This window comes from Talpa europaea (assembly GCF_964194135.1).
Source record: "Talpa europaea genome assembly, chromosome: 7".
In the NCBI taxonomy this organism is placed as follows: Eukaryota; Metazoa; Chordata; class Mammalia; order Eulipotyphla; family Talpidae; genus Talpa; species Talpa europaea.
Genome location: NC_140074.1, coordinates 4,742,282 through 4,765,290, shown reverse-complemented (window position 1 = coordinate 4,765,290; position 23,009 = coordinate 4,742,282). Strand labels below are relative to the sequence as shown.

General features: G+C 56.2%; 1 protein-coding gene across 1 annotated transcript; it reads left to right on the top strand.

The window, feature by feature from the left end:
• Positions 1-2,251: 2,251 nt before the first annotated feature.
• Positions 2,252-16,236, top strand: URM1 (ubiquitin related modifier 1; the record flags this gene model as incomplete). The annotated part of the gene is made up of 5 exons (XM_084236109.1): positions 2,252-2,286; positions 6,498-6,568; positions 14,482-14,563; positions 15,806-15,854; positions 16,168-16,236. The coding sequence occupies 5 exons, from the start codon at positions 2,252-2,254 to the stop codon at positions 16,234-16,236; spliced, it is 306 nt and encodes a 101-aa protein (XP_084092235.1).
• Between the last annotated feature and the right edge of the window lie 6,773 nt (positions 16,237-23,009).

Genomic DNA, 23,009 nt, shown 5'->3' with positions numbered 1-23,009 from the left:
AGCTGTATCTCACTTGTCCTTGTTTTGCTAGTGACTTGGGACAGTGTCTTGTACATTGAAGGGATTCAGCTGTTGTGGAATTAAGTTATAAAATGAAGCCAAGGGCACAGGTGGTTGAGCACCGCACTGTGAAGCTGCCTGCTGAATTTGTAGCACGAGTTCGATCCCCGGCTGGCCAGGGAGCTACCCACATGGCACAGCAGACCTCTCCTGACTCGCCTTCTGCTCCCCGTAGCAGTGTATTTCTTCAGTCTGCCTGTTCTGCCCCCCACTCTGTCTCTGGTGAATCCTCTCACCCTCCCGTGCATCTGGCCTGTACCCCAGTTATTGTATAAAAATAAAATAAAATGAAGCCAAGACCAGAGAGAGGGAGGCAGAAGCTTGCAGGCCAGAGAAGTAAGTGCAGGCGAGGTGATTTACCAGGAGAGAGTTCCCAGCCTCTGGGGCTATGCAAGTAGCAGCTGAAGAACACACCTAATGACCTCTACTCAGTGATGGTAGAAGAATTTGGGGTTCCAAAATCTGCATAGAAGGCACTCTAGGGCCTCCTGGTGGCACAAGGGGTTAAGCACAGCACCGTGAAACTATCTGCAGCCTTTGCAGCACAAGTTCGATCCCCGGCTGGCCAGGGAGCTACCCACATGGCACAGCAGACCTCTCCTATCACACCTGCTGCTCCCCTCAGCAGTGTATTTCAGTCTGCCTGTTCTGTTCCCCACACTGTCTCTAGTGAATCCTCTCACCCCCCACACCTCTGGCCTGTACCCCAGTTCTTGCATGCATAAATAAATAAAACTTAAAAAAAAAAGGCACAATAATCCAAATATGATGACTAGATGTGGGAGAGAATTGAGAACAGTGCTTCAGGCTTCCTGTTTGGGTGTTTCAGTGGGTGGCAGGGATACCCTGCCAGAATGGGGGACACGGTCAAGCCTGTTTAGGGAGGCACAGTTCCAAGAACTCATCTGGTCCTCACTACAATCCCCACTTTACAGACAACTATTACAGGACTTGCACAAAGACTCAACTAAAAAGTGATGGGAGCTGGATCTAAAGCTGGGACAGTTGAACTACCTGTTAACCATTACATCATTCTGCCCTTAAACACCAGGTTACACCACCATACTCTAGCAATGCCAAGTTGAATTGATAAGTATTGTAGTTTAGATACCTGGGACATTCACTCCATTGCATTTCTGCCCTAGGCTTTTGTTAGCACAGTGCAGCCAGAAAGGGGTATTTTAAAACAGTTTTTTTTTTAATCAGCAACTTTTATTATCACATATCATAGAAAAAGGAATGTGGGCAAGCTGTGAAATGGAAAATGCAGGTTTGTACATGTGGCTCTATTTCCATGTGGGAGCTGGGTGTCCCCCACTTCAGGTACAGGAGATGCAGCTGTTCACTGCCCCTTTGCACATAACCCTGGCACACTTGACACCGCCCTGCGGACAGCAGGAGCAGCAGCTTGTCTTGCAGGAGGTGCATTTGCAGGAGCCTGCGCAGGTGCACAAACTGCCAGTGCAGCAGGAGCAATTGGGGACCACTTCCAGCTGAATTGAGCATGGAGGTCCAAGCAGTGATGGCCAAGACGCCCAGGGCTGGAGGAAGGCTTAAAACAACAGTTCTAATAAGGGCCTCCCCTCGTGGCACAGCGGTTGAGCCTCTGCAGCGCCGGTTCGATCCCCGGCCGCCGGCAAGGGTCCCACATGGCGCACAGACCTCTCCTGCCGCTGCTCCCCTCAGCAGGTGTATTTCGTCAGTCTGCCTGCTCTGCTCCCCGCTCTGTCTCTGGTGAATTCTCTCACCCTCCCGAGCTTCTGACTGTACCTAGTGTTTGTATAAATAAACAAATCAATCTGAAAACAAACAAAGAAATGTCTGGGCTGGATATAAAGATTTGGGGATCAATGGTAACCAAAATCAAGACGCGTGGACAGGCTTGCCTAAGCCCAGTGCCGACTGAAGACATTGTAACTAAGTCAAGATAAACAGTAACGTGGCTCTCAGTCACTGTGCGGGACGCCGAGACACCCCCCTCTACCCCCAGGCTTGGTGGGGTTCGCGCAAGTCGCGCCCACCCAGGCTCTCCGAAAAGGCAGCGAGTTGACCGGCGCAAATAGCGCGTCCCGGCCTCCCTCCAATAGCGGAGAAGAATGACTGCCTGGTACCGCCTCTTCCGGCCGCGACGACAGGAAGTGCTGCTGGCGCGCCGGAAGTTGAAATTTCCCGTGAGCTCGGCTTCCTCAACATGGCAGCGCCCTTGTCAGTGGAAGTGGAGTTCGGGTGAGTCACAGAGCTGGGGCGCCGTGGGGATGGAGTGAACCCATCGTGTCCAGAACTCACCTGCCTCTGCCTTGGCGCTTGTTGCGACCGAAGCGCCATGGCTCCCGGCGTCTTCCCTGAGCTACGCTGTACGCGCCGGTCTCAGACTCGGTCTCCCTAGGCGACGAGGCCGTAAGTCCGGAAATAGCGGCGCACGCTGGGGCGGGGAGGTGCGCTCTAAGCACCCCCTCTGCATGTCTTGGACCCCGCTGAACTCAACAGGCTATCAGCAGACGATCTCCCTACCTTTGCCAATCCCGTTTTGAATGAGGCTGTATGTATGACATTTGCGCTCCTACACCCAGGAAGGGCCACCCTTCACACCTTTCATCCCCTGATTTCTCCCTTTGGGCTGCGATTACACTTGGTGCTTTGGGCTGCGATTCTTCGTGCCTGTTTCTCGTGGGATGTGTGACCAAGACGGGACTCCCTTCTCTTTACTAAGATTTGTGGGTCACAAATAGACCTGAGGTCCTTCTGGAGCATTCAGGAAACTTGCTGACTGCCTTCCGCAGATCTTGAGTCAGTTGGCAATACAGGGTAAGCAGCAACACAGTATAGGAGTCCAACCCTAAAGTACGGGAATGCAAGAATTGGGGCGCACACACACCAATAACTGAAGAAACAGAGATCAGGGAGTCTCCTCCAAACACTATCTTCTGCCTCTTACTGACAGGTTTGTCATGATTTTAGAACTGAGAGAAATTGTAGATCTTAAAGAGAAGACAAGGAAACAGACCCCGAAGGAGTCACATGGCAATACTGGGGTGGGGGTGGGGGAAAGGGAGAACCAAGGCTTATATGAAAGGAAAAGTCTGGGATGGGAATCTAAAACATCTGCCCATGAATGCCTTTCCTTCCATTGGATTCCCCCAGTTTCTTTCATGTTTTCCTGTCACTGGATCGTTCATTCACCAGTCATTTACTGAGTGCCTACCATGTGCCAGGCAGTGAGCCAGACACTGAGGATACAAAGATAAATGGAACTCTGTCCATGCCCTCCAGTGTTCAGCATTTCTGTCCCTTAGAAAAAGGGAGTAGTCATTTGAATGGTAAGTGCATTTTAATCAGTGATATCGTTGTCTGGATCCCATTAGAACTATCCTGGTCTGGCCACTTGACCATTTTCCTTCACTGACCCTTGACCCAGTTATACCCCTCATAACCTGGGGCTTCTAGATGGATCCTGGCTGCCTTGACTGACTTCAGCAAAGCTGAAAAGGAAGAAGCTGCAGATTGCCCATGTTAAGGTTTATCTGTCGTCCACCTATCTGCCATTGTCACTATGCCAAGTGAGGTTTTTGTCAGAAATGTCTTCTGTCTGAGGTACTGTGTGGCAGCGGTGGGAAGACATGCGAGGAAGATATAGTTCTTGCCTTCCAGAGCTTACACACTAGCTTAATTACCCCTTCTCTGACCTGACCATCTCCAGCCTCAGCCTCTTTACCACCAAGATCAATTGTGGGTCACAGCAACATTCCCCCAATCATCTGCCCTCCTAACATCCGCCAACACAGTGTCTTGTGAGAATTGTGGCTTCTCAGGAAGCAAGAATGCCCAAGATGCATGCCAACCCAAACTCCTTTGGTCTTGTCTCAGTGCATGTTTTGTCTTTCATTTCCTGCATCTCTTAGCAGACTTCCTCACTCCGAACCTGAGCAGACTCACAAAGAAATGACCTTGAAGTCTGGGTTTAGACTTGGCCTCTTTCCTCAGCACATGTGGTCCTCTAGCTTTACCAGCTCTGACAGATTCTCACCAGCTTCCAGACTTCTCAACCTTTCTTGCTCTTGTCAGTGGCCAATCCAGCCATTCTCTGTCTTGCTTCCTGAACTGTCCTTACAGCATTTTCTCAGGTTATGCAGGATTCAGAGTCTGTAGTACAGACATGTTTTGTGTCCCTGCAGTCCAGATTCCCTCTTCCGATTCCCAGTTCCTCCTTTGTGAAGCCGGGAGGTATTAACAAAGAGGGGGTGCCACTGAGGTCAGAGAAGTAGGAGAAGTGGGCATTTTCATTCATTTGGTAAATATTTCATGAGTATTTTCTATGTGTCCTGCCCTGTTTTAGACAGGGCTTACATTCTTGTGGATGGGGAAAAGGGTGGTAAATAAAATAGAAGTAAAAATATAGAGGATAAACAAATGAAGATCAGTTACAAAAAAATGAAGACAGTTTTGGGGATGTCTATACCAGTCACTGGTACCAACAAGTACTTCCACCAGAAGTGGAGAGTGGAGGAAAGATTGTCTTTTTTTTTTAAGATTTATTTATCCATACAAGAACCGGGGTACAGGCCAGAGGTGTGGGGGGTGAGAAGATTCACCAGAGACAGAGTGGGGAACAGAACAGATAGACTGACTGAAATACACTGCTGAGGGGAGCAGCAGGTGTGTCAGGAGAGGTCTGCTGCACCACGTGGGTCAGCTCTCTGGCCCGGGATTGAACTCGTGCTGCAGTGGCTGCCAGTAGCTTCATAGGTTGCGTCTTAACACCTTGCACCACCAGGGAGGCCCAAAATGTGTCTTTAGACATAATTCCTTAACTGAGTTTGAAGAGCAAGAGATTCTGGCTTTGGTTTTCCCCTGGGGCCAAACCATCCACTTGTCTGCCTCCCTGAATTACTCCAGAGGCTGGGCCTGCATCTTCCTCCCTCCAGATGTGCCCACAGCAGGACTGCCAACTTCTCCCTTGGGGGCTATGAACTGAGGTCACTCTGGGCCATGCTGGTTCTCCCTGTATCTGCTTATAAAGGGAAAGACAGCCTGGGCCTCTGAGCCTGGCACCACCAGGTCTGGCCACTCTTACTTGTTTGCCTGGGTCTCAGTGGCTCCAGTTCCCACTCTTCTTCTCTGACCCCCAACTCCTGAGCCCCCTGCCTCCACCCTCCCCCACCCCAGCTGCCTCATGTGCCAACCCCCACCCCAGGAGAGAACAGGCCTCTTGGAAGGGGATAAATGGAGGCTCTGTGCGGGTTCGCAGCTGAAATGGCCCTGCGCGCGGCCACAGATGGGCCTCTTCTCCCCCTCCACATTTCTGCGTCAACAAAGCGTGACCTTGTTTGGATGACAGTCGCCCCATGTTTCCTCCATGACAATGCCTGCCTTGCCTTTGCCTCCCAGTGGACTGGCTGAGGACATCTCTGTTCTTTGAATTTGGGAAAGGGTGGTAGGGTGGGAGACATTGAGGCCGTCAAAAGTTTGTTGCTGCATTCTCAGTTAAGATGCATGTGAAGCCTGAGATGGAGTCAGGAGGCCCAGAGTGAGAAGGGGTGCAGGCCAAGAGCCCTGATGTCTGCCTCATAAACCCTGGCTTCTGGACTTGGCTCCCAGCATCTCTGCTGGCCTCGCATTGCCTTGGCCAGGTACTGGCCCACAGAAGTGAACCAAACTCTGCCCTCAAGGGGCTTTCAAGCCTCTGGAAAATCTGGGTTTGTTTGTATTTTGTATGTGTGTGCAAAGTCTGCTGGCATTGAACAGAAACAAGTTAGAATTCAAATCTTAGTCTAGCCATTGCCTGTCTGATCTTGAACTAGTCACTTAACTTGCTGGGCCTCAGTCAGCTTCTCCCTGGGAGGTTGTTAGTACTGCTTCTTCCCTCTCTATCCTGGAATGCCCTGAGGCTGAAGGGAGATGAATGGCAAGTTTATTGCTAAGCCCCGAAAAATCCCCCTCTAGCTTCTGTGCCCACCAGGCCAGCAGTGGGTGGCACAGATGTGTTTTCAAATTCTCACCTGGCCAGAGGAAGCTTTTAGACACACAGGGTGTCCAGTGTGCCTCATGGTAGCTCCTCAACCTTTTTGCAAATGGAGAGACTGAGGCTTGAGAAGATGTCAGGTGCCCAAGGTCCGGGGCCAGGCAGAGGGAACTGGGTCCACATCTCGGGGCAACAGCTCCAAAGCCCAGGCTCTGCACACGGGCCTAGGTTGCCTCTTGAGAAAGCAGAGGAGTGAGATGAGAGTCTACAGATTTTGGCACCGGATTATTAGCAAAGCTTATTCTTGCTTGCCCAGTCAGAATGTCACATTTGAGAGTGAGACACCGGTACCCCAGAGGATCCTGAACCTTGGCCTCTGTATCTCTCAGGCCCCAGTCCAGCCCCGTCCTCGGTTTACATCAGTTACCTCCTGTCCGCAGGTGCTCACCTGGCTGTCTTTCTCTTCCTTTCTCTACAGAGGCGGCGCGGAGCTTCTGTTTGACGGTGTAAAAAAGCATCAGGTCACCTTGCCCCAACAGGAGGAGCCCTGTGAGTATGAGCTTTCTGAACCCCCCTCCCCACCCCGGGCCATTGCACCAGAGTCTCCGGGAATCACTCAAACTCACACCAGGTTCTGGGTTCAAAACTTTTTTTTTTTTAAGATTTATTTATTTATGCATACAAAACTGGGGTATAAGCCAGAGGTGCAGGAGGGTGAGAGGATTCATCAGAGACAGAGCAGGGAGCAGAACAGGCAGATGGACCGAAAACACTGTTGAGGGGAGCAGCAGGTGAGACAGGAGAGGTCTGCTGGGCCATGTGGGTATCTCCCTGGCCTGCTGGGGATTGAACCTGCAGAGGCTGCAGAGGCTGCGGACAGCTTCACAGTGCTGCGCTCAACCCCCTGCACCACCAGGGAGGCCCCATGGATTCAGACTTTAAATCCCCTTAGAGGGCCTCCCCGGTGGCGCAGCGGTTGAGCGCTGGGTTGCGAAGCTGCCCGCAGCCTCTGCAGCGCCGGTTCGATTCCCGGCTGCTCCCCGGCCACCAGAGGAGGGTCCCACATGGCGCGCAGACCTCTCCTGCCGCCCGCTGCTCCCCTCAGCAGTGTGCTTCGGTCCTTCTGCCTGCTCTGCTCCCCGCTCTGGCTCTGGTGAATTCTCTCACCCTCCCGCGCTTCTGACTGTACCCAGTGCATGTATAAACAAAAAACAAACAAACAAATAAATAAATAAAAAAAAAAACATGCCTCTATAAAAAAAAAAAAAAAAAAAAAAAAAATAAATCCCCTTAGAACCGTAGGCCCATGACCTTCCCTTCTCTGTGAAATGGGGCTGGTAGACTGTCGCTGAGAGTGGCTAAGAGGAGTAAGCAAGCTGTACCAGGCTGCTCTGCTATGGCTAGATGGCAGCAGAGACAAGTTCTCAGAATAGAATAGAATAGAATAGAGCCAGGCGAATGGGCTCACCACCTGCTCCGGGATTTAGGAGAGGAGATGCGCGCCTGCCAAAAGGAGGTGGAAGAGGGAGGTTGACTAAGGGAGACAGGAGGGGTTTCCCCATTTGTTCGTTCCAACACTTGTTCATCTTTCTTTAGCAAAGGGATACTGCGGATCTTCTAGGGGGCAGACCGTGTACCAGTCACTGGGGCAACAGCATGAACAAGAGCCAGTCCCTCTTCCAAATGGGGGGTTTTGAAACAGCGCCGCTGGTATAGTGGTATCATGCAAGATTCCCAAATGGGGTGTTTTGAAAAGTTTCCCTGCCACTGGTGAATAGCAGTGTGGCCTGGGGGCAAGGCAGCGACCCCACTGTGGGGGTCTGTGTGGCCCCAGCAGGCCTCTCAGAAACACTAAGGAAGGGAGCTGTCTTGACCTAGGGCTGAGGGGTTCCTGGGGAGAAAGGAAACTGGCTTTAGGGAGTGGGGCAGTGAGGCTCCTGGAGGCAGGGTGCAGTAGCAACTAGTCAAGTGAGGTTTAACAGGATTCTTCTGGAAGGCAACATGCTTCTTCCAGGAATCAAACAATTGTCCGACTTCACCAGCTGCCAAGCTGTCTGTGGGCCCGCCTTGGGCAGGAGAGCAGGGATGCAGGGCCTGTCAGTGTACCACACTAGAGGCTGGGAGATGCTCCCCAGGGAGCTGAGCACTGCCACCTTGTGCCAGGCTGGGCATGTGGCTGGGGTTGACTGTCAGGCCTAGGGATTGCCTGTGCCCCTAGTGGGGTTGAGAAAGGTGGCTGTTTGACATCCAGCCTGCAGCCTGGAGAGGGAACAGGGCTGTCAGAATACTCAAAAGATTCAGCCTTGGAAGATCTGGCAGGAAGCTTATTAAAACATCACAAGTTCTCATTCATTTCTACAAATTTCATCATTCTAGTCCCTTCCTTCATTGTTGGCTAAATGCTCACTGGTGCCAGGGATGGTAGCCAGTGCTTTATCGTTCATGTAGTTGGCACATGCTGCGTTCCTGAGGACCTCCTTTGTGCCAGGCCCCGTACTGATTGCGGGGTATTCAGTGTGACCCAAGCAGACCAGGGACTTGCCCCGAGGGCCTTGCTCAGTGATGGAAGTGGAGTCATAAGCGAGGAAGTCAGGTCCAAGCCTGTAACTTGCAGCTGCGCAAGCGCGGCCACCTGTGAGAGGACAAAAGGGGCCTCGGACGGTACAGCAGGTGGTGTGGGGAGGTGCCTGCTGGAGGTGACTTGGGAACTAAGACCTACGGGAGGACAAGAAGCCAGTGGATAAATTGGAGGGAGAACAAGGGTGCAGGGGACCAACAATGTCGTCCCCTCGTGAAGGCCCCCTGGACAGAAGGCCTTCAGGTGGCCACATGCCGAAAAAAGGCCAGTCTCTCCAAGGACACAGGCTGAGCTTGGCATGGTAGATGCAAATAACTGTCACAAGCTCCTTGGAGGTAGCTGCTGTTATTATTCCCATTTCAGAGACATCGAGGGTGTTGCCCCTATTCATGCAGCTATTTAAATGGCAGCCTTGGGGCCTCCTCGGTGGCGCAGCGGTTGAGCGCTGGGCTGCGAAGCTGCCCCGCAGCCTCTGCAGCACCGGTTCAATCCCCGGCTGCTCTCCGGCCACCGGAGGAGGGTCCCACATGGCGCACAGACCTCTCCTGCCGCCCGCTGCTCCCCTCAGCAGTGTACTTCGGTCCTTCTGCCTGCTCTGCTTCCCGCTCTGGCTCTGGTGAATTCTCTCACCCTCCCGCGCTTCTGACTGTACCCAGTGCTTGTATAAATAAATAAATAAATCTTAAAAAAAGAAAAAGGAAAAAAAAAGAAATGGCAGCCTGGCATTCAGAACTGCATTTCAGGGGCTCAAAGTCCTTGCTAGCGCCATTTATCCCATGAGGCTCCCCAAATCTCCCAGCATCTCAGACCTGTAGTGTATTTTCCAGCGTTTTGCTTTCATGCATTCATACACACCTTCAACAGCTATTATTTTAATTTTCAAGATGACCCCAGTTGATACTATGTATTATCAAGGTTCTCAGCCTTAGCAAGTGTGACCTGTCCAGTTACTCAGGTCATGGGGGGGCTAAGACCCAGTGTTTTGATCCTCATTCTCATTAGGGGTTAGGTGGGGACCTCTTCTTCTAACCTGGCATGAAGAGATAAGAGCAGAGGAGGGGGCCTCCCCGGTGGCGCAGCGGTTGAGCGCTGGGTTGCGAAGCTGCCGGCAGCCTCTGCGGTGCCGGTTCGATCCCCGGCTGCTCCCCGGCCACCGGAGGAGGGTCCCACATGGCGCGCAGACCTCTCCTGCCACCCGCTGCTCCCCTCAGCAGTGTACTTCGGTCCTTCTGCCTGCTCTGCTCCCCGCTCTGGCTCTGGTGAATTCTCTCACCCTCCCGCACTTCTGACTGTACCCAGTGCATGTATAAACAAACAAATTAAATAAATAAATAAATAAATAAATAAATAAATAAATAAATAAATAAATAAATAAATAAAAGAGCAGAGGAGGGCCACTGAAATGGCCCCTTGCTCCTTCTTGGGGCCCTTGACTGGGGCTCTCTATCTGGGACTCCCTGCCCGGCTGTACTCAGAGGCACGGGTCACTTCTTAGCCAGAGAACAGTTAGCAGCTGCCAGGCCTTACTGTGGCACATGGGAGCCCAATGGGAAGGCAGGAGCCTGGCGTGTCTTCCTCTCCCCCTCCTCCTGGGCCCAGGCCCAGATCTGTCATCTGGCAGCCTTCCCAGCCCAGGGGCTGCCACTTGGCTGAGCAGGTCTTGGAGACTTCAGGGAAAATAGCAGCCTTAAGATTATGGGTTGTGACAAGTCTCACAAACAAAGGGGCTTCTGGTCCTAGGCCAGGGGAGAGCTTCCAGCCCGGCCGAAGCAGTGCGCCCTCGCGGGTCACTTCCTCCTGCTGGCCTTGTTTCCCCATCTGCGAAATGGGCAGTTGGGCTGGATTGAGTCATTACTGAGCTGGCTACCTGTTTGACATCCAGTTTGAAAAAGTTGCTTCCAGATCTAAGTGTGTACAAGTCTATGAAGTAGGGAGTGTTGATCCAATGAGAAGTTGGGGGTGGGGGGTTCTGGGAAGGGTTGGGAAATGTCTAAACAGTCAGTGCCAGGAGCAGGCAGGCTCTTTGACTGGCAGGAGTGGGAGGTACCCACCTGTCTGGGGCGTAGAGGCCATTGGCAACAGGCCTTTATGCTTCAAGGGCCCCTTTCGCTCCAGGCTCCCAGCCCGTGGCTGATCAGTGGCCTGAAGCAAACCCAAAATGTCTGGGAACAGGCTGTCTGGGCGTGGACATTACCTGCCCGGCCCCCAGGAGGAGGTGGGTCTACTTCACCTCTGCCTGCCCCTCACACCTCCCTGCGGGCAGCAGGCAGCGGGCAGCCTTAAAGGGAGGCTGGGGAGGGAGGACAGGCCTTCCAGCGAGCTCCTGGGCTCTTTAAACTGCTTAGCATGCATTTCACAGCCGCCCTGGGGCCAGCTGTTCCTTTCTCTGCTCTGGGGCCTGTTTGCTGATCCCCTCCGGCACCTCCCTTCTTTCCTCCCGCCCCTCCCAGTCCCTGTGCAAAATTGCTTTTGAAAAGATCCACTTTCTGCTTAATTAAACAATGAGGAGCGTCCCCTCACACATCTGTAAACCTCCTTCTGAGGCCAGTTTAGCCCACAAACTGCTCCTTTCTTACCCCCATTCACTTGTAAATAGCCCCTCTGATGTTCCTCTACCCCCCTCTCTATGCTTTTACTCCCCCCAGCCCAGCTCTTTCTTCTCCCTTTTCAAGGACAGCCTGGGGTGGGCTCCCAGAAGAGCCCTGGAGCCCGGTGGACTGGGTGGGGACCTGAGCGCTAGAGGCCGGGAAGAGAAGAGGCCAAGTCTGCAGGACTGGGCCTCTGGCTCATACAGGCTCCCTGAGGGAGAGCCACCGATGGGGGACAGATTGCTGGGCGTGTGCAAGGGGCTGAGGGTCTGTGGCCCTCTCAAAGCACTTTTCTCTCCTGACCTGAGGGCCTAGGACCGGCACCTTTGGGGGCTCTGCCAACAGACAAGGACTCAACCACTGGGGCACTAGACTCCAGTGGGAGCCGTCCGCGAGAGGCAATGGGGTGTCCTCTGCCAGCAGCCGGGGGGAAGGATCCTGAGTCACGGTGGGCAAATGTCCCATCATCCTGTGTGTTGGCCTCTGCCATGCCCCAGGCTGGTTTCTGCTTGGACCCTCCCAGCAGCTCTTTGGAGCTTGGGTTTTTGTCTCCATTTGCCAAGGGTGACCCGAGGGAGATGGCATCGGCGCCACCAGTGAAATAAGTAGTGCCCGTCTCTCTCCCACTGTCCCCCTCGCCCCTGGCGTGTAGTAGTTACTCAATAAATATTTGTCTTGTGACTAATGGCCTGGGATCCCAGCCAGGAAATCCCCCTCCAAGGACTGGGGAGGTGAGCAGGAGGGGGGAGGTTAGTGTGAGGTACCCTACCCCATCTATTCCAGAGCCTCCCCAAACCACTAACCCCCATGCTGCTTAACCCTTCCTCCTCCCCTGGGCGCCTTTGGAAGCCCACCATCTGGCTTGGAGGCCATTTGCATATTGTCTGGGTCTCAGCAAGCCTAGCAAGATGTCCCAGGGGGTGTGTTTCAGGCCAGGCCGAGTGGCCCTTGCAGCCTGCGAAGGGAGCCGAGAGTTCCACCTCTCCCCACCCCCAAATCCAGGCATGGGGGAACAATACGGGTGGTGATGAGGGGGCCTCACCATGGTAACAGGCTATCAAGAATGTAGGCAGGCCTGGGGGTGTAGAGGAGGGAGGGAATGACCTCAGCAAAGAGGAGCATCATGATAAATGAGCCAGCACCGGCAGCCGACTCACCCCCCAGCCCATCCCTCTGGGACTGCATGATGGTGCCATCACTGGGATGACCCTGACATGACCACTAGCCTCTCCTAGCCCCCGCTATCCAGAGGGGAGCAGAAATCTCCTTCGGGGGAGCCAGGTTTGTTAACCCCACGGGGTCCTGGTTCTGCACGGACTGGCCACTGGTGGTCCGCAGGCCAGGCACAGCCCTGTCCTCACAGTGCCTCGGCGCACACAGGCCCGACCCCGCCCGCCAGCACTGGCTGATGAATATGTCAGACCCCGGCGGCTCTATCGAGCGGCCACAAGATGTATGGGCTGGCGGCCCACCAGACAGTGCCAAGATGGAGGCCAAGGGGAAGCCTCTGAAACCCGGGTCTGGGGGTGGGGGGAGAATGCAGCCAGAAGTCCAAATGGAGGCCCTTTCGTCAGAGGCAGCATTCCATCCTCTGTCCGCTCCGGGGCCTTGAGGACGCCAATCTGCTTTTTTGTTAAAAAGTAGGCATTAAAGGGCCTCCCCGGTGGCGCAGCGGTTGAGCGCTGGGTTGCGAAGCTGCCCGCGGCCTCTGCGGCGCCGGTTCGATCCCCGGCTGCTCCCCGGCCACCGGAGGAGGGTCCCACATGGCGCGCAGACCTCTCCTGCCGCCCGCTGCTCCCCTCAGCAGTGTGCTTCGGTCCTTCTGCCTGCTCTGCTCCCCGCTCTGGCTCTGGTGAATTCTCTCACCCTCCCGCGCTTCTGACTGTACCCAGTGCATGTATAAACAAAACAAACAAATAAATAAATAAAGCATGCCTCTATAAAAAAAAAAAAAAAAAAAACACCTTTAGAGATTCCTTAAAAAAAAATAAATAAATAAATAAAAAAAAGTAGGCATTAAAATTGGAAGGCAAAGTCTCAGTCCCTGGACACTTTGCCCCTGGCCCTGTGCTCTGCTGTTGAGCCATCCAGGAGATTTGGCACAGAGCAGAGCAAACCAGCCCATCCAGGGACAGGCCTGCCAGAGTTCAGCTGCCGGCTTGCCCCAGCAGCGTGTAGCACTCTGCCCAAGGCTGGGTGCAGGGCTTCAGGCAGCGGGGCCTACACAGCAGTCAAGCTGACCCCCTCCCCGTCCCTTGCTGAAGTGCCTGGTTGCTGACTCAGGCAAAGCACCCATGGTGCTGCCGGGGCCCTTCTCCAGCTCAGCTAGCTCTGGGGCCAGGGCAGCAGGCCCCTCTGAGCCATACGCATGGGGTGGGGGTGGCTAGCCCCAAGGCTCTGCTGGCTTCCCAGAGACTAGTTTTGGCCGCAGACCTTATGTCCACAAATCTCAGGGAGAGAAGCAACTCCTGCACCTCAGGCTGATTGAGGAGCACAAAACTGACAGCCAGAGGCTTCAGGGAGTTTCCAGAGGCAGGTTCCAGTGTGCTATGGCCCCGGGAACGCATGGCTTCTGGGGATAGGTGGTTCTGAGCCACCACAGGGTGGGCAGAAAGTGTGGCTGGCCCAGAACCACAAAGAGGCAGAGCTCAGATGACCAGATGAGCAGGAGTGGCCCTTCGACTGCGAACCTCTTGTCTCTTCAGGGTGGTCAGCCCCCCGGTCTGAGGGGATGGGGTGCTCTGTGAAGGGGGAACAGCGGGCAGTGATTTGTCAGCGTCTCTGGCTAGTGAAGGATCCTTCTCTCCCTCTGCCAGAGGAAATTAACTGATGTTATCGGCTCGGCAATTGTTTTTCTTCCCTCACAAAGGGAAATATATGCAGACCCCTCCAAGAGCAGAGCCTACTTCCCATCTGGGACTGGCTGGAGAGATAAAGGTAGAGGGGCTCCTTCAGGCCCCATCGGGAGCCTGTCTGTAGCAGAGTCACCCCATCTTCTGGCACAGTGGGTGGGGGTCACTGTCCCCCCTTTCCCATGGACAGTTCTTCCTGCTGTCTGCCTTGGGTCCCTCCTGCCTCCCCTGCCAGCCATCAGCATTGCCAGGTGCCACTGTCTCTGAAGGCCCCTGGCATGTCACTCGCCTCCCCCCACGCGGTTGCCCACCATGGGGCATTCAAGGGTCATGGCCTAAAAGTGGCCCTCTCAGCCCCCCGGTCACATCCTTCCGGTGCAGGTGAGGTCCGGGAGCTTGGAGCCCCATAGGTTTGACAAGAGTGTGTTCTGTCTTCCTCTGCAGGGGACATCCGGAACCTCCTTGTCTGGATCAAGAAGAATTTGCTGAAGGAGCGGCCAGAGTTGTTCATCCAGGGAGACAGTGTGTGAGTGCCTCTTCCCTTCCCCAGGAGGGTGGGTGCGGGGAGGAGATTGCAGCCTCTCTCGGGGTGCAGCGCAGCCTTCCCTGGCCTGGTCTCCCCTCTAGCATCGTCTCACCCCGCTAGGGAAAAGGCGCTTGGGTCCAGCTTTGTAGAAGGTTTATTTGAGTTTTCTTGCTACTACGCTGGACTGTTGGTGGAGCTGTCAAAGTCTGGGTAACGGGACTTGGATTCTACCTCTGGTTGCCACAGACACACCGCAGCCCCTTAGGCAAGTTGCTTCCCTTTGTGACCTCAGCTCCCCAGTCCATGCAGAAAGGAAAACAGAAAGATGCTTCCCAAGGTCCCTTTCATCCCTTGGCAATCTGGGACTCAGTCTTGCTCTCCCATAGAACATTCTGGTAACGGAAATGTTCTATAGCTGTGCTGGCCATGTGGTCGCTGCTAGGCCTTTAAGGCTGTTGAGCCCTTAAAATGTGGCTGGTGTGACTAAGAAACTAAAGATCAGTTTTATTTCATTGTAACCGAAATGAGACCAGTAGATGCTGAACAGGGCAGGTCTGGGATTCCAGGGACTCACTGTGATGTACACACACACCCCTGACCAGCCCAGGCCCAGCTCAGCCTCCTAGGAAAGGAGCCAAGTTTCACGTGCCAGGAAGTCACTTCTAAAAGAAGGCCAGCCGCGTGGATCAGAGGCCGGCAGAGCACTTGTGGGACTAGGGCTGCTGTCCAACCCCGGCCGCCCCGGAGAGGCCGCCCCCAAACTCAGCGGTGCTCCTAGGGCTGCTGGTGGAGCCAGGTGTTGGTCCAGGTGTCAGCCTGCCCAGCCCTAGGCCACAGGCTGCTCAGGAGGCCTAGTGAGGTTACACCTCACTGCTCGTGGTGAACCCCACAGACACCTTAGCAAGCAGGCACCCCACACACACTGCCCCCTTCGTCCTCCACACCCATTGTGAGGATGGCACCCTCTTTGTCGATGAGGAAACTGATGCTCAGAGAAACAAAACGGGAGGTGGTGCCAGAATCTGCACCCGTTTGCCTCTGCCCCGAGCACCATGACTGTCTGCCCTGCTTTCCTTCAGACTCTGACTGTCGTTTCCACTTCCTGGGGGAGCTTACCCCCCGGATCCGCCTCAGAAAAGAGGCTCCCACCGCATGCCCGCCGCCACCCAAATGGCTAGGCCTCTCTGCCCCCATGTCCTCCCGGCCTCCGCTCCCTGCTGCTCACCACCGTCTTCCCCACAGGCGGCCAGGGATTCTGGTGCTGATTAACGATGCCGACTGGGAACTGCTGGTCAGTACCTGGGGCCCTCCCTGCCCCCCGCTTGCCCTCCGGTCCACTCCTCAGGCCCAGACAGGCCGGTGGCTAGTCCTCTCTCCTGCTCTGGCTCCAGACCGAGGCTGCTCGAGCCTCTTGCCGGAGCCAGGAAGGAAGGGAGAGCTGGGGAGCTCTCCGTCATCCTAGAGATGGGCCAGCTAGTGGGCAGGGTACCCATTTTTCCAGTAGATTCTCTCTTCCCTGAGCAGCTGACCCCCACCCCCCACCCCCAGCACCTGGGTGAAGCTGGAGAGGTGCCCCTGACGGTCTTCTTTCTCTCCCGGGCCAGGGCGAGCTGGACTACCAGCTGCAGGACCAGGACTGCGTCCTCTTCATCTCCACGCTGCACGGCGGCTAGCCCCAACGCCCGGCCCTTTGGGGTGGGGGGAAGGAAGCAGGCGGACAGCCCCTGGGCCCTCCCTGGCTCTGCCTGTACCCCGCTGCTGGCTTCCCTGATCCAGCCCTGAGCTCCCTCCAGGCAGGGAAAAGAGGCCAGCTGCTAAAAATGAGCCTTTCTCCCGTTAGCAGGGGCGGGAGGCGGCTGGTGTCACTGCTCTACCCGCAGCTGAAGTGGGGGAGGGCACCCCTTGGTTTGTCGGGAGAGGGTTGCTCTGTGGCCAGGTGACCCAGCTGCCTTCTACCCCATGTGTCTCAACCTAAACACCGAGTGACCGCCGACAAGGCGCTCCAGCTCTGGGCCACAGTGTCTTCGAGGGGAAGATGAATGGACCCGAATAACTGATGGGAGGCCCCTCCCTTCTCAAAGATTGAAGGAGTCTCCGCCTCAGTTTCCCCATCTGGAGAGCAGGGTCTCTGCGTGTCCCCCACTGATATCATTATGGAACCCCAGCTGGGGTCCCCTATTCAAGGCTGACCCCCCTCCCCCCCATCCAGCAGCTGTTCTTCCAACCACATCCCTCCTCCTGCTCCCCCCATCCCCAGCCCTTGACCCTGGCCGGCCTCCCCACACACACACAGGCCACCAGATGGGCTCCTGAGACCCTCCCCCAGCAAAGGCTGCCTGCAGCTCCTGTGGAGGTGGAGCTAGGGAGGGCGCATGCTCCACCTTGGACTGGCAAATAGAGGCCTGGGGCCAGTGTGCCTCAGTTTCCTCCTCCACGACTGAACATGACTGCACCTCAAAACCGGGGAATACCTGAGGGCACAAATGTAAACACCGCCATCCTGCTGCCACCTGCAGGAAGCAGGGCGAGGCAGGCAGCACCTGGCAGGCTAGATCTTTCTCCTCCTTCCTTCATCCCTTCTGGAAGTCTTGGGGCCTCAGTGCCTGCAACAGCTGGCCTTGGGCAAATAAAAGACTAGGTTGTTTATTATCCTTGCCTGGAGCTTCATCCTTAGAAACTAGTGGCACCCCATATCCCCCCATGCCATGGTCTCTGGCCCAGTCTCTCTGTCCTCACCCTCAACCCAAAAAGGGGAGAGGGGCTGAAATCCACACTGTCCAGGAGTGGGTGATCTGATGGGACCGTCTGGAGAAGGGGATGGCAGAGCCATTCTGCGCTGACCAGCCTGGGTCCCAGCACATTTCTCTGCCCGCTTGTCTGAGACCAAGCTTTGTCCCACAGCTGCAGCTCGCCCCAGAACCCAGAGGGGGGGGGCACATGTAAGACTGCTGAGTCCCCCCCCCCTTAACGGCCCCTGACCTGGACAAGAAGCTTTGTTTGGTGGAGGGAGACCTCATTCAAAAAAAAATAGGGAATGAACTTCATCCCATATAAAATGTTGCTTTTCACCAAGTGTCAGCAATTCAGGGTGGAATTTCTCTCACTCTCTGGCGGTGAAAGTGCCACATGCTTGTCCCAGCAGCGTTGGGCAGGTGTGCCTTCGGCCTCTAGGCTGGGGGCACTGACCCCTTGGCTGGCGAGCTCCTTTGGCGGGTGGGAGCCCCTGGATATATGTGTGGGTGGGGGTGGCCATGTTGAGGTTTCAGGTGGGAGCTGGCCAGTGGGTTGGTGTCCAGCTGCTATCAAGACACTGTCTGACCGGCCCGCACTAGCTGCTGGAGCCCTGGACTCTGTTGGGAACAGAGCAGGGGGCTTGAGATCGCGCCCTGGAGCCTGATTTTTAGAGGATCGGCCAGTCCCCTGATTCTTGTAACTAGAGGTCACTCCCTGGACCCTCCCAACCCCACTGAACTTCAGGAATGGCCTGTCCAGTCCGGGTGTTAAGGTCCTGGAAACTCGGCTATGGGATCCCTTTTCCACCTGCACCGGGGCAGGGCAGGTAGATTTGGGGTATAGGGTGTCCCTTTCTCCAGCGCAACCCAGTTATGGGGAGGAGGAGTAGGGCAGAAAGATGGGCTGGGAAAACCAGAGTCTTGGAGACAGTGAGGGACAGCGGTGCCTGGGCTGAAACTGGCCCCTGCCACGCTCCACAGCATTTCGGGTCATTTTCAGCCAAGAGTTAAGAGAGGGGTCGGGGACAGGTGACCTGGGCTCAGCCCCGACAATACCCAGCTGCTCCCCCGACTCCTGATCCCCGTTTTTGAGGAAATAAAGGAATAAACGAACCCCACTCTCCGCGAAGATTTGTCTTTAATTAATAGGATTCGTTTGTCCGAGTTCTGTTCCCAAAGCCGCCGGGCTGCAGCCTCATTCCCGACCCTCTCCCGCTCGGCTGAGCAGCGGCTGGAAGACGCTCAGCCCCTCGGTCTGTCTGGAGGTGCTGGTGGGAGGGGTCGGTCGGTTTATTGGGGATTTAGGGGTTGGTTTAGGCTTTCTGGCTCTAGGGGTGTTGGTGGGGGGACAGGTGAAAGCCAATTCAAAGCGAGTTCGCGGGCGCTTTCTGCCGAAGCCAGCGTCTTCTCGGTCCGCGCGCCGCTGCCCCGGCCATGCTCGGCCGCCGTGCCCGCCAGCTTCGTTCCCGGCCGAAATTTGAAAAAGGAAAACACGACGCCATCGACTGGAGGACCCGGCCGGCCAGGACTGGTCGCCCGCAGAGCAGGAGGAGGGCGACAGCGACGGCGAGGATGGCGGCGCTGGGGGCCGGGACCGGCGTCCCTCCGGGGCGCGCCGGCGGCGGGGCGCGATCCTCGGGCCGGGGCCGGCCAGCCGCGCCCCGGGGTCTGCCCGCGGAGCTCCGTCCCTGCGGCCCCCGCCCCTGTTGCACCGGGAGCTCAGCCACAGATGTCCAGCCACAATTCTCGGTTGGCCGCAGACTCGTACAAGAATTGCGTTTGGACAATCAGTGGCGAAGCCCCTGAGTTCGGGGCCCGGTCTCCCGCGAGGCTCCACTTCGCTCCTCCAGCAGCTCGGGACCCGGAGATCGCGGAGCTGCGCATCCCGGCACCTCGCGGACGCTCGGCAGCGGCGGCCCATCCCGCGGTAAGGTGGACGAGCAGCGCGCGGGTCCCGGCCCGGCGTGGGGATCCCCTGCGTCCCTGGCGTGGGTGTCCTTCGATCGCGGCCCGGGGTCCCTAGTGTGGCCCGCGTTGGGTCTCGGCGCCGCCCCAGGTCAGGGGAATCTCCTCTGTCAGGCCCGGGGAACCCCGACTCCCCTCTCCCCGCCCCCAGCCGGGGCTCCACCGGCTCGCCAGGCATCTGGAAGGCAGGGGCCCGAGGCCGGCTTGCGTCTCCGAGCCCGGGGTCCGGGCTGCCGGACCCGTGGGTCCCTCGCCCCCGCCCAGCCCCGCGCACGCACCGGCTCGGGCGCCCTCCGCTTCCCCGGGGCCGAGCCCCGGCCGGGGCGCCGGCGGCAGCGGTGGCCGGGCGGCGGGGAGCGCTGGAATGCGCCGCCGGGTCACCTGCAGCGCCCGGGGAGCCGGGCCGGGAGCCGGCGGGCTGGCGAGGCGCAGGGCTGAGCCCGAGCGGGCGCCTCTGGCGGCTCGGGGCCGGGGCGGGCTTTTAGTGGGCCGCTCCAACAATACGGGCCTGGCGCGGAGAAAGGGGCTCGGCTGCAATTGGTACTGGATTTGAATAACGCCACGGGGCCATCAATGGTCATTGTGTCGGCGGGTAATGAATCTCCGCTGTCTCTCGGGCTGGCCAGGCAGCTGCAACCTGCGCTCAGGCAGCTCTTAAAGACATAGTGTGCCCCTCCCCGGGGCGCCCCCCCTCTGCACCGGCCGGACCCCTCGCCCTCCAACCCCCACCCTGCATCCTAGACTCCCAATGCCCCGCCTGCTGTCGGGGCCTGAACCCGTGGCTCATCATCCCCTCCCTCCTCCTGGACCAGGCACCCACATCCCTGCCCTGCACTCCCATGAACCTGACTCAGGCCCCTGGCCTTGGCGGAACTCCCCAAGAGTTCACAGGACCCCAGAGTCTTTTAAGGGCTGCCCCTGGCCTCCTTGTGCAGCTCAACCTGAGGCCTCTGGAGCCCTCCTTCTTTAAGCTTCCGCTCCGGGGCCTTCTAGCTGGAGAGTGAGGGGGAACAGTCCAGAGGTCAGAGAGTCACCCCCTTAAAAGGCTCTGTTGAAGGATAAGGAGGAGGGGATGCATCCCCACCCCCAAGCTGAAGATGCCATCTCCAGGGACTGCACCCCCACTAGGACCTGGAGACCGCTGTCTCCCAGGACCAAGGACAAGGGCTTGCTTCCCAGGCTCCCGCAGACTCCTGGACACCTCAGCTCTAGCAGGGAGTGGGGGTGGGCGGTGGGCGATGGGCATAGGGAGGGGCGTGGGATCTGTTACTGCTTGTCTGGTCATTGTCTCTTCCTCTGGACAGCGCCGTGCAGGAGGGCAGGGCTCTGTCTAGGTCTGGCAGGGAAGCTTCCCAGCCCACCCTCAGAGGACAGCCCCAGTTTCTCACCCTCAGGGTATAGCCTGTCTTTCCCAGTCAGGGGGGTATTCTTCCATCACATCCTGCTCTCCATCCACCCTAGGCTGCCCCGGGCCCCAAGGCACCCCTACCCCAAAAGCCTCTCCTCACATAGTCAGTGGGCCACCTTGCTTAGCGCCCCCGCCATAAGATCATGGCTTTGTTTATCTCACTGGGATGGAAAGTGGGGCCCACTGATCTTTGTGCCCCCAGGGCCTAGGATGTGTCCAGTCCTCAGTGAGTTGTTGGCTACCCATCAGTGACTTAAACTGAACCACATAAACTTCTTGGAGTTTCTTACAAAAGTTGAAAAAAGATGGCTCCTGGAAAGGAAAATTTGAGTCGAGTTCTGTAGCGAGGGGGGCCTGATCACCAGCTCCCAGCTCCTGGGACTACACCCACCATCTGACCATAATGTGACCACAGTCACCACAAAGTGCCTTCCGTGCCCAGTACTGGTGGCCCCTGGACTCCCCTGGGAAGTAGGTTTGCTACGCCCCATTTTACTGATGAAGAAACTGAGATTGGCTGGCAGGTGAGGCAGTGAGAGCAGGAACCAGTCCTGAGGACTTGATTTTTTTTTTAAGATTTTATTTATTTATTTATTTTATTTATTTATGCATACTGGGGTACAGACCAAAGGTGCAGGGTGTGAGAGGATTCACCAGAGACAGAGTGGGGAGCAGAACAGGCAGATCTACTGAAATACACTGCTGAGGGGAGCAGCGGGCGAGACAGGAGAGGTCTGCTGCGCCATGTGGGTCATCTCCCTGGCTGGCCAGGGATCGAACTCATGCTGCAGTGGCTGTGGATAGCTTCACAGTGCTGTGCTTAACCGCTTGTGCCACCAGGGAGGCCCTGTGGGACTTGATTTTCCCAGCCCAGGCTTAGCAGATATGCAGGGAACAGATGTGAGTACACATCTGGACACCCTGGGTCTCCTCACACACTAATTCTGGCCCGGCAGGACACGGCCTGCCCCAAGTGGTTGGGTGGGCGGGCGGGCATGCTGGCGAGAGTAGTCTCTATGCAGAGAACCCCACAGGTGGGCATTCGGGGAGCAGGCTTTTGCATGTCGAAGGTGTGTTAAAGTGGCCACTCCTCAGCAGAGCAGGGTCGCAGGATCCCATCTCTGGGGAAACTGAGAAGCCAGAAGCACCTCACACAGGTCGACAGGACAGAATGAGCACAGGATACACTGCCCGCTGTGCACTCGCTGGGGACTTGGTCCCCAGATGCAGGGGCGCAGGTAGGAGGACATCCTGGGGAGCCAGGAGCGAGGCGGAGTTGGGCAGGCACAGAGGCAGGCACCTTTCCAGGCAAAGGGAACACACATTCCAGCTGGCAAAAAAAAAAAAAAAAAAAAAAAAAAAAACCTGGATGGGGCTGGAGCTGAGGGGAGAGGAAGTGCCTGAGAAAGCAAGGGCTGACCCTTGGCTGTGGGGCCTGGGAGGATTTGGGTTTTATCCTAAACGCAGTGGGGATGCTGAAAGGTCTGGGCAAGTTCAGATTTACATTTTTAAAGGTTGGCTGGGGCTGGAGGTTGGAGAAGAGGGAAGCAGGCTGGAAGAGACCAATTGGGCTCTTGCTGGTTTGCAGGTGAGACCCGTGGCTTGGGTTCAGGGTCCAGATCTGTGTTCTGCAGGTCCGGAGCCCTCAGGCTGGTCGCTGGGCTATGAGTCACATTTCCTGAGCCCCTGAGGTGTCCTCCATGTCTGCCTGAGGCCAGGGCGGGGAGGAGAAAGATGATCCTGCCTCTCCAGAAGGGTGGCCCAGTGGAGGAGTGGACAGACACACATAGCCAGCCCCAGCCACTTGGGAGGGAGCACAGGGAAGCGCTTTAAGCCAACTATTAGCAGCGCTCTCTAGATTATAGAAAACAGCGATTTATTCCAACAGAAAAGATGTGGGGAAACTTCTGGAAGAGGCAGCATTGCCTTGGACTTCCAGGGCAAGTGAATTACGATGCACAGACCTTAGTGATCTCCTCTGTGAAGTGGGACAGTTATGACATCCCGGCTCCCTACCATGCTTAGGTGGTTATCATGTTGGGAGGAACCAAGCACACCCGCCTTTGCTTGCAGTAGGTTTTATAATTTTCTTTTACACACACACACACACACACACACACACACACACACACACACACACCCTGGTCTCATGCATGCACTCACCTGTTCTAGCCTCTGTACACTCCCTGCTCCCTTATTAAAAGCAACTGTCAAGAAGATGCCCACCCCCACCCCCTGCCCCTGTAAACCATACCCTTCCTCCCAGGACTGGCGTTTGACCAAACACTGCAGGCTAAGGATGTGCTCAGTAAACATCTGCAGAATAAATGAATGAATGGAT